This window comes from Myotis davidii, unplaced genomic scaffold, assembly GCF_000327345.1.
Source record: "Myotis davidii unplaced genomic scaffold, ASM32734v1 scaffold18, whole genome shotgun sequence".
NCBI classification, from domain to species: domain Eukaryota; kingdom Metazoa; phylum Chordata; class Mammalia; order Chiroptera; family Vespertilionidae; genus Myotis; species Myotis davidii.
The window spans coordinates 14,359,525-14,369,094 of NW_006292696.1; the positions used below are offsets into that span (position 1 = coordinate 14,359,525).

General features: G+C 47.1%; 1 protein-coding gene across 1 annotated transcript in view; it reads left to right on the forward strand.

Annotated features, from left to right (window-relative positions):
* The window catches only part of TENM2 (teneurin transmembrane protein 2), a 910,242-nt gene that overhangs the window by 863,690 nt on the left and 36,982 nt on the right, over window positions 1–9,570 (forward strand). Inside the window, exons 25-26 of the mRNA XM_006766332.2 lie at window positions 1,380–2,254; window positions 8,100–8,275. Of these exons, the coding sequence (XP_006766395.1) occupies window positions 1,380–2,254; window positions 8,100–8,275 (1,051 nt within the window). The remainder of the gene's footprint in view (window positions 1–1,379; window positions 2,255–8,099; window positions 8,276–9,570) is intronic.

Sequence of the window (9,570 nt, forward strand, 5' to 3'; positions counted from 1 at the left end):
GCTCTTGCTGCAACAGAGCGCACCGGCTCACGCTGCTGGACAGCCTAGGAAACTGGACTAACAACCTGGCGTAGAGAGATGTTGACCCTTCCTACAAGGGCCTTTCAACCCTCGGTCAACCTCATTAATTTCAGCTCAAATTCTACAACAAACTGACAACTTTCCACTGAGATTTTCATTTCAAATTCCGCAGAGAAGAAATGTGTTTTGTCCAGTTCATTTTTTTCTTTTATTTTTTTAATGTTTTTTATTGATTTTGAGAGAGAGAGAGAGAAGAGAGGAAGGGAGAGGGAGAAAGAGAAACATGGATGAGAGAGAAGCATTTATTGGCTGCCTCCTGCACACTCCCAACTGGGGATCAAGGCAGCAACCCAGGCATATGCCCTGACCGGGAATCAAACCAGCAACCTCTTAGTGTATGGGACGAGCCTCAACCAACTGAGCCACACAGGCCAGGACTGTCCAGTTCATTATTTTAAGCAAACACCAGAGCTGTAATTTGCTGGCCAGCCTGGGCAAGGGCTGCCCTTGAGTCAGGGCCACATTCTAAACCTCACAGCTTCTTTCTGTGAATTAGATAAAGGGGTCGTCTTAAAATGAACATAGCTTCCTCCAGCCCACGGCTCGGTGAGCAGGATATGGGCTGGGTCACATTAGCCCCTTGGTCAGTGGACGACCGGTACAGTCATTTATGATGACTCTGACCCTGGCCTAATCACCTGGGGCTGAGAAGAACATCCTGGGAGAGCTAGTGACCTGCTCTAGCCACAGCTGATGATACAGTAAGACATCAGATATTTACATTATGATTCATAACAGTAGCAAAATTACAGTTATGAAGTAGCAACGAAAATAATTTTATGGTTGGGGGTCACCACAACATGAGGAACTGTATTAAAGGGTCGCGGCATAAGGAAGGTTGAGAACCACTGCAGGAAGAGATATGTGTTACACAGTCTCTTCTTCTCTGTTGTGTATATCATCATGGGCAGTGGGCAAGGGGTTTGATGATGGGCGGGTCTCCATACAGGATGTTAGTAAAAAGTCCTTTTCCCCAGCTGCATAAAACCAACCCAAGTGGCCCTCGCCTGTTTGGCTCAGTGGATAGAGTGTGGGCCTGCGGACTGAAGGGTCCTGGGTTTGATTCCGGTCAAGGGTACATGCATGGGTTGTAGGCTCGATCCACAATAGGGGGCATGCAGGAGGCAGTCTATCAATGATTCTTTCTCATCATTGATGTTTCTATCTCTCTCTTTCTCTCTGTCCCTTCTTCTCTGAAATAAAAAATATTTTTTAAAAAAACAACACAAGTGTCCGACACAGGTAAACACTGGGCACATTAGATGCTGTTCTTTAATCGGACGCCGTGTCACCCACAGGTCCGCCTGGAGTGGCCCACAGACCTTGCCGTCAACCCCATGGACAACTCCCTGTACGTCCTGGAAAACAACGTCATCCTGCGCATCACAGAGAACCACCAGGTGAGCATCATCGCGGGGCGCCCCATGCACTGCCAGGTCCCGGGCATCGACTACTCACTCAGCAAGCTAGCCATTCACTCCGCTCTGGAGTCGGCCAGTGCCATCGCCATCTCCCACACCGGTGTCCTCTACATCACCGAGACGGATGAGAAGAAGATCAACCGTCTGCGCCAGGTGACCACCAACGGGGAGATCTGCCTGCTCGCGGGCGCGGCCTCGGACTGCGACTGCAAAAACGACGTCAACTGCAACTGCTACTCGGGAGATGACGCCTATGCCACGGACGCCATCCTGAACGCCCCGTCCTCCTTGGCCGTGGCTCCTGACGGCACCATCTACATCGCGGACCTGGGGAACATCCGGATCAGGGCGGTCAGCAAGAACAAGCCCGTGCTGAATGCTTTCAACCAGTACGAGGCCGCCTCCCCCGGGGAGCAGGAGCTGTACGTCTTCAACGCCGACGGCATCCACCAGTACACGGTGAGCCTGGTCACAGGGGAGCACTTGTACAATTTCACCTACAGCGCGGACAACGACGTCACGGAGCTGATCGACAACAGTGGCAACTCCCTGAAGATCCGGCGGGACAGCAGCGGCGTCGCCCGCCACCTGCTCATGCCCGACAACCAGATCATCACGCTCACGGTGGGCACCAACGGGGGCCTCAAAGTCGTGGCCACGCAGACCCTGGAGCTTGGCCTCATGACCTACGACGGGAACACTGGCCTCCTCGCCACCAAGAGTGACGAAACGGGATGGACGACGTTCTATGAGTAAGTGGGTTTATAAAGTATGTCCCGAGAGCACTCACCCCACCCTCGTTGGCATCAGAGCTGGCCCTCGCCCTAACCAGTTTGATAGAGCGTCGGCCTGCGGACTAAAGGGTCCCAGGTTCGATTCCGGTCAAGGGCACATGCCCAGGTTGCATGCAGGAGGCAGCCGATTATTGATTATCTCTCATCATTGATGTTTCTATCTCTCTCTCCTTCTCCCTTCCTCTCAGAAATCAATAAAAACATATTTTAGAAAAGAAAAAGAAGAACTGTCCCTCAAGTAGCTTCTAGAACTGCTTGGTCATGTTGTCTTTCTGAAGTTCATGTCTCCCATGGCCCTAAGGCGGCCCTGGCCGCTCTCCCTGACTCCTCAGTGATTTGCACTGTGGAGCTTTCTCCCTGCAAGAGCTGGGAATTCCTCTTGCCTGCCTGTCGTCAGGGTGTCAGGATATTGGACACACGCCGCACCTGGGAGATCAAGTGCTGATTAACTCCGCTGATTATTCGTGTTTGCCGTGTGTACGGAAATTAGAACCTAAAAGGCAAGATCCTGGCGGGACTCCTGTAATTTGCCAATAGGTCCGGCCACACACTTGATTGCACAGACAGGTAGATAAACTCTGCATTTCCTCTCCAGCAGAAGCAGATCAATACAGATAAAGTGCTAGGTATATTAAAAGACGCCAGCGCCGGTCATATTTCCCCTCACAATTATCTCACACTTAATAGTCCCGCCGTGCGTTTTGCCAGAAAAAGCTGCTGCCCCTCATGCTGCAGGCGGCGCTTGGTCACACTGCCAGCGACTGCAGGTATTGACCATCGGGATGCTGGCTGGAGGAAATTGCTAAGGCATCGTTCTGCCCATGGCTGCCTCAGAGCGGGGTGGAATTTTCAAACATCTGGCTCTCCTGGGTGGGGAAGGATCTGGTTAACCCCTATGTGTTCGGGGGTTTGCTTTCTGTCTGGGTGTTGCTGCTAGCTGAGAATTTAGTACAGTAGGGAGGAGTTGTCTTAGAGGGAAGGGGGAACAAGAGAGAAACATCGTTGCTCACTCCTAAATCCAGGAATGTTCACTTTCTGATGGTAGTGACAGTGGGCTTGGGAGAACTTACGGGAAGCTGTTGCCACCTGCTGGGGATTTGCTGCATTGCAGAATCGCTCTCCCTTGCTCTGTCTTCTTTCTTTGGGCATAGGTGTCTCTCAGATTTCTGAGGCATCCTAACATCCTTCAGGGCACAGGAACTTGACCAAACTTTACAGCCCGGTTACTCTGTCCCGAAAGGCACCATCCGAGTGCCATCTTTAGCTCTCACACTAAATTAGGTTAAAGCTATGAAAGTGACCCAAACACCTCCCAGACCCTCATCTTCCTTCGAAAGACCCAGCGCATCTCAGTGGCATCTTGCCACTTGTCACCACCTACCATACTGTACATTTTAACTTGGTTGATTTTAGCCCCCTTTGCCCAGCACACACAGGTCCTGAGGGCAGGGATTTTCACCCATTTCGTTGCTAGCAATGTCCCCAGTGCTTTGCCTCGTGCCAAGCACATAGTAGGCACTCAGCGAATACTCCCTGAAGAACTGAGTCAAACGCAGCCTCCAGCGCCACACAGACCGAGGGAGGCCGGAATGGCTTTCTTGGTGGCCTTGAGATCCCATCGCAGGAGCCCACAGCTCCTTGCACACGTCGGCTCAAAAAGGCCTGAGGGTGAAGAGGCCCACTGCACGGGGGAAGCAAGCAGAGCCGGAGGCAGCCGAATCTTCTTTGAAAGTTAAAGAGGACATGTTCCTCACCCTGTTCCCCTGGGATTCTGATCGCCACCCCAATCCTCTGTTCCCCGGAAGTTATCCAATGCCTGCCACTTCTGTCATACGGAAGCCAGGCACCCTGCACATCGTAGGTGTCCAGGTAACGCAGGGGTTGGAACTCAGTCCTGGCCCAGGTCCCATAGAATAAACACCTCCCCGGTCCCTGCTGTGCAAGAGCTGGGACTCTGTCTGTTACTGCATACTCCACGAGGTACCCCATGCCCAAACACTCGGAACAGTCATACTGTTCTTTATTGAGGTAAAATTGACATATAAGATTATATTCGTTGTAGATGTGCAATATAATGATTCGGTGTTTATTCAGAACGATAGCTACAATAAGCCTAGTTAATATCTCTCACCATACAATTATTAAACCTTTTTCTTATGATGGGAATTTTTAAAATCTACCCCCTTAGCAACCTTCAAATGTACAATACAGTGTTATTCACTAGAGTCACCCTGCTGTACATTTCATCCATGACTTATTTTATAACTGGAAGTTTTCACCTTTTGACCCCCTTCACCCATGACAACCACCCACCCCACCTCCACCCCTGCCTCTGGCAAACACCAATCTGTTCTCTGTATCTATGAGCTCATTGGGGTTTTTTTAATTTGTCTTTCTCTGTCTGACTTCTGTCACTTGGCATAATGCCCTCAAGATCCATCACACTGTCACAAGTGGCAAGACTTCATTCTTCTATGGCTGAATACTATTCCATTGCATATATAGTACACCATATTTTCTACATCCATTCGGACATCAGTGGACACTTAGGTTGTTTCCATAGTTTGGCTATTGTAAATAATGCTGTAATGAATATGTGGTGCATATGTATTCTCATGTTGGTGTTTTCATTTATATATTTTTTTAATTTATTTCAGAAAGGAAGGGAGAGAGAGAGAAATAGAAACTTCAATAATGAGAATCATTGATTGGCTGCCTCTTGCAAGCCCCGCACTGGGGATCAAGCCCGCAACCCGGGCATGTGCGCTGACCGGGAATCAAACCTCAACCTCCTGGTTCATAGGTTGAAGTGGGCAAGTTGGTGTTATAATTTGAGTTATATGAGTTCTTTATATATTTGGGATATTAACACCTTATCAGATATATGATTTGCAAATATTTTCTCCCTTTTAGTAGGTGCCTTTTCATTTTATCAGTAGTTTCCTCTGCTGTGCAGAAGTTTTTTTAGTTTGATGTTGTCCCATTTGTTGATTTTTATTCTTTTGTTGCCTTTGCTTTTGGTGTCAAGTCCAAAAAAAATATCACAAAGACCAATGTCAAGGAGCTGACCGTTTGTTTTCTTCTAGGTCGTTTATGGTTTCAGATCTTACTTTCAAGTTTGTAATCATTTAATTTTTGTGAGTAGTGTGTAATAGTGGACAAGTACCATTTTTTGCATGTGGCTGCCCAGTTTTTTGAACACCATTTATTGACAAGACTGCCTTTACCCTATTGTATAGTCTTGGCTGCTTTGTCGTTAATTAATTGATCATATTGGCGTGGGTTTATTTCAGCCCTCTATTCTGTTCCACATTGATCTGTGTGTCTGCTTTTATGCCAATATCATACTGTTTGTAATAGAATTTGAAATCAGGGAGCATGATGCCTCCAGCTTTGTTCTTCTTCCTCAAGATTGCTTTGGCTATTTGAGATCTTTTGTGGTTCCATACAAATTTTAAAATTGTTTGTCCTATTTATTTTTTAATCGAGTAGTTTGGGGTTGTTATTGAGTTGTATGAGTTCTTTATATTTTTTGAGTATTAATACTTTTTCAAGATATATGATTTACAAACATTTTCTCCCACTCAATAGGTGTCTTTTAATTTTGTTGATGGTTTCCTTTGCTTGTTGGAGCTTTTTAGTTTAATGGAGTTTTACTGGTTGACTATTCGATAGGAAAGAATTGGACTTTTGATAGGGATTGCACTGAATCTGTTGATTGCTTTGAGTACTATGGACATTTTTTTAAATCTTCGTTCTTTTACTCCATGAGCACAGAATATGCTTCCATTTATTTGTATCTTCAATTTCCTTCATCAGTGTCTTATAGTTTTCGGTGACAGGTTTTTTACCTCCTTGGTTCAGTTTGTTCCTAGGTATTTTATTCCTTTCGATGCAATTGAAAATGGGATTGCTTTTTAATTCCTCTTTCTGCTATGTGGTTATTACTGTATAGAAATGCAACTGGTTTTATATATTGATTTTGTATCCTGCAACTTGACTGAATTTGTTTATTAATTTTAACAGTGCTTTGGTAAAGTCTTTAGGGTCTTCTATGTAATATCGTGTCACATGCAAATAGTGACAGTTTTACTTCTTCCTTTCCAATTTGGATGCCTTTATTTCTTTTTCATGCCTAATTTCTCTGCCTAGGATTTCTGATGTTATATTGACTAACGTGGCATCCCTTTGACTTGTTCCCTGGTCTTAGATGAAAACCTTTCTGCTTTATACTATGGAGTGTGATGCTAGCTGTGGGCTTATAATAGGTGGCCTTTATTACGTTGAGGTGCGTTTCCCCTATACCTACTTTGTTGAGTTTTTATCATAAATGGATGTTGAATATTGTCCTTTTCTAAGTCTATTGAGATGATCATAAGATTTGTATCCTTCACTTTGTTGATATATCACATTGATTGATTTGTGGACATTGAACAATCTTTTCATCCCTGGAAAGAAATCCCCCCTTGGTCACTGCCTTCCAACACCCACAGAGATTGGCTCTTCCAAGTTCGCCCCAGAAGCAAAATTCCTCACTTCACTGAAAGTCGGGAGCCAGATCTGCGTTCCTTTATTCCAGAAGCATTGGCCAAGCGCCTCCATCTGCGCCATGTATCCTAGGCACTAAGTGGTTACATCAAATAGGCCACAGGGTTCTGTGCACTAGAGTCCTCCCTTAGGCCCTCCTCCCTGCACCTGATGCCCAAGCTCCCATCTCTAACTTTGTCCCAGTCTCCCTCCAATCCAGAGGGGCCCACACCAAAGGCTGAGTCGTTTTTCCTTCTTTTTAACCCTCCAAGCAAAATGATCTCCTATATTCCATCTTCCTTCTCATCCCTTCTCCAGTAGCAAAGCTGATCTGGGAGACAGCAAAGGCTTTGACATTTAGACCTTAAAATGAAAAGAGTGTCTTTCCCTTTCCTGGAGCTTAAGGAGGGCCCACGCTTTCTGAATACAATGGATCTTCCAGATTAGGGAAATGCCCCCATCAAATGGAACAATGAAGCTCCTACTAAAAACTCAAAGCACTCCACACTTTGAGAAAAGATGACACATCAAAAAGGAGGGTTCACTTTCAGGTAACTTTCTGGTAGGAGCTCGATCGCTGGTATACAAGATGTGGGTGCTGAGGACAACTGAGGTCAAATGAGTCACTGGGAAACTGTCTGAAAAGGCTGCTTGGGGAGCGGAGCCAGGGTTGGTTTGGGGTCATAAGGTCAGAGAATAGGCTACAGGCAGCCAGGCCTGTTGTGCTTGAGCCAAGGCCTGGAGGTGGCATTTGGCCCAGGCTGACTGGAGGACCGTGAGGTGACAAGTGAGTTGTATGAGTTGGTTATGTGAGTGTGGAAGACCTAGATGGGCATGGATGGTCTCAAATGCTAGGCTTTGGTTTGATTGAGCAACCACAATGGAAGAAGAGTGTGGTTAGCTCAGCAGAGAAGTGACATAAGGAAGCATGATTTTTCGGAAGGTTAATTTGGGGGCTTTGTGGGACACACAAAGAGCAAAAGATGCTCAGAAGCTGGTGTTCCCAGTAACGTGGGAGAGCATAATGAAGGGCACCCTGCCACAGGTGAAAGGTTTTCACTGAGCTGAGCCAGGTATAAGTGCCACCACCATTTCTCAGAGCAGGCTGGGGTTTTGAGGATTGTGACGAGGGGCCTCAGACTGATGCACCACCTGGTCACGCCACCTTCCGTACCCTTCCTCTGGCCCCATGAACCTTTCTCTGTGTAGTTCTGAGGGTTGGGAAAGCCTTCAGCCCCAACAGCTGTGTTCCAACCACAGTGTGTCTGTCCTCCAGCTATGACCACGAGGGCCGCCTGACCAATGTGACACGCCCCACGGGGGTGGTGACCAGTCTGCACCGGGAAATGGAGAAATCCATCACCATCGACATTGAGAACTCCAACCGTGACGATGACGTCACTGTCATTACCAACCTGTCTTCAGTGGAGGCCTCCTACACAGTGGTGCAAGGTAAAAGCCCCCCACCCTCAACACCCACCCCCAGACCCAGCCCAGCAGACTTCTAGAGCTCTAAAGCACCCCTCCACTTGCTGTTTTAGTGAAATATCCACAGCAAACACACTCTATAAGAGCTCAACTTTGCAGAAAACGACTTAATCAGATTCAGGAGAAGGTCATCGATACCAAACCATCGAAATGTTTGGAAATGTCTACAGGCTTATCTGAAAATATCAGTCAGTTGTCATCTCCACGTGCTATCCCCACCTCCTACCTCTCTCTCCACCACTCCCCACCGCCCCAGGAAACATGGCTACCTTCTCAAAGGCTGTTGATTCTCTTGAGCCCCCCATGTTTGTGTGTGTGTGGCTCCCAGTCTGATTCTCTTTCCCAGGCATTTGTTTGTGGCGTCGGTTGTCCTGCCATCACAGCTCTTTAGCAATCTCTTGCCAAGATTGGGGTCTCAAAGGTGTCTGACCACCCCCTGGTTACTGTTGCTGTTCAACATGACACACAGTCCAGACGAGCACAGGGGCTGGCGAGAAAAGGCACTGTGCAGATTAATTTTTCTTTTAATTAAGATAGAATGTCAGTGGGTTAGCCCGTTGTCAGAGGATAAAAGTGTCCTCTCAGTAGATAAATGGTGACATTTCTGGACTGCGATCCCGCAGCAGAGTCTGTTTCGGCGACTCTATTTCTGCTCTGCCAAGTGATTAATGATGTAGATCCCGTCTCCCAACATGATGGCTGCAGGCGCGGGAGTGACAGGTACACGCGTGCTCACTGCCCCCGAAGCCCGCGTCTCAGAGGCCAGCCCAGCTGGACTCCTTTGGCCAAATAATCAGGAAGTGACATATCTGTAAAGGGGCCTCTCACTCTCATTTCCTTCCTGGAACTTTCCGATAAAGGAAAAGGTCAGAAGTCTGATGGGCCCGTGGAATTTCCATTCGGGCAGATAAGCGCCCGTTATCAGCGCCCACTGGCACAATCTGCCTCATGCCAGCTGAACCTCCTTAGGGTTCTCTTGAGTGGAGGTGGCGTGGTGGTGGAGTCAGCAGCAGAGTCACCAAGGACAGGACGGTTGCTGTGTCTCTTGATTTTCTTGAAGAATCCTATACTTGATTTGCAGGTGATCTGATCGGTGGCTAACCCATCAACCTCAGGTTTGATGGTAGACAAAAGGGAAAATATACATAAATATACATGTGTATATATATGATTGTGTGTGGTATCCAAAAATGTATGTACACACTTTAAATAATTAATTCCAATGAGTTATATCTGAAAAGAAAGAAACATCAATTGAG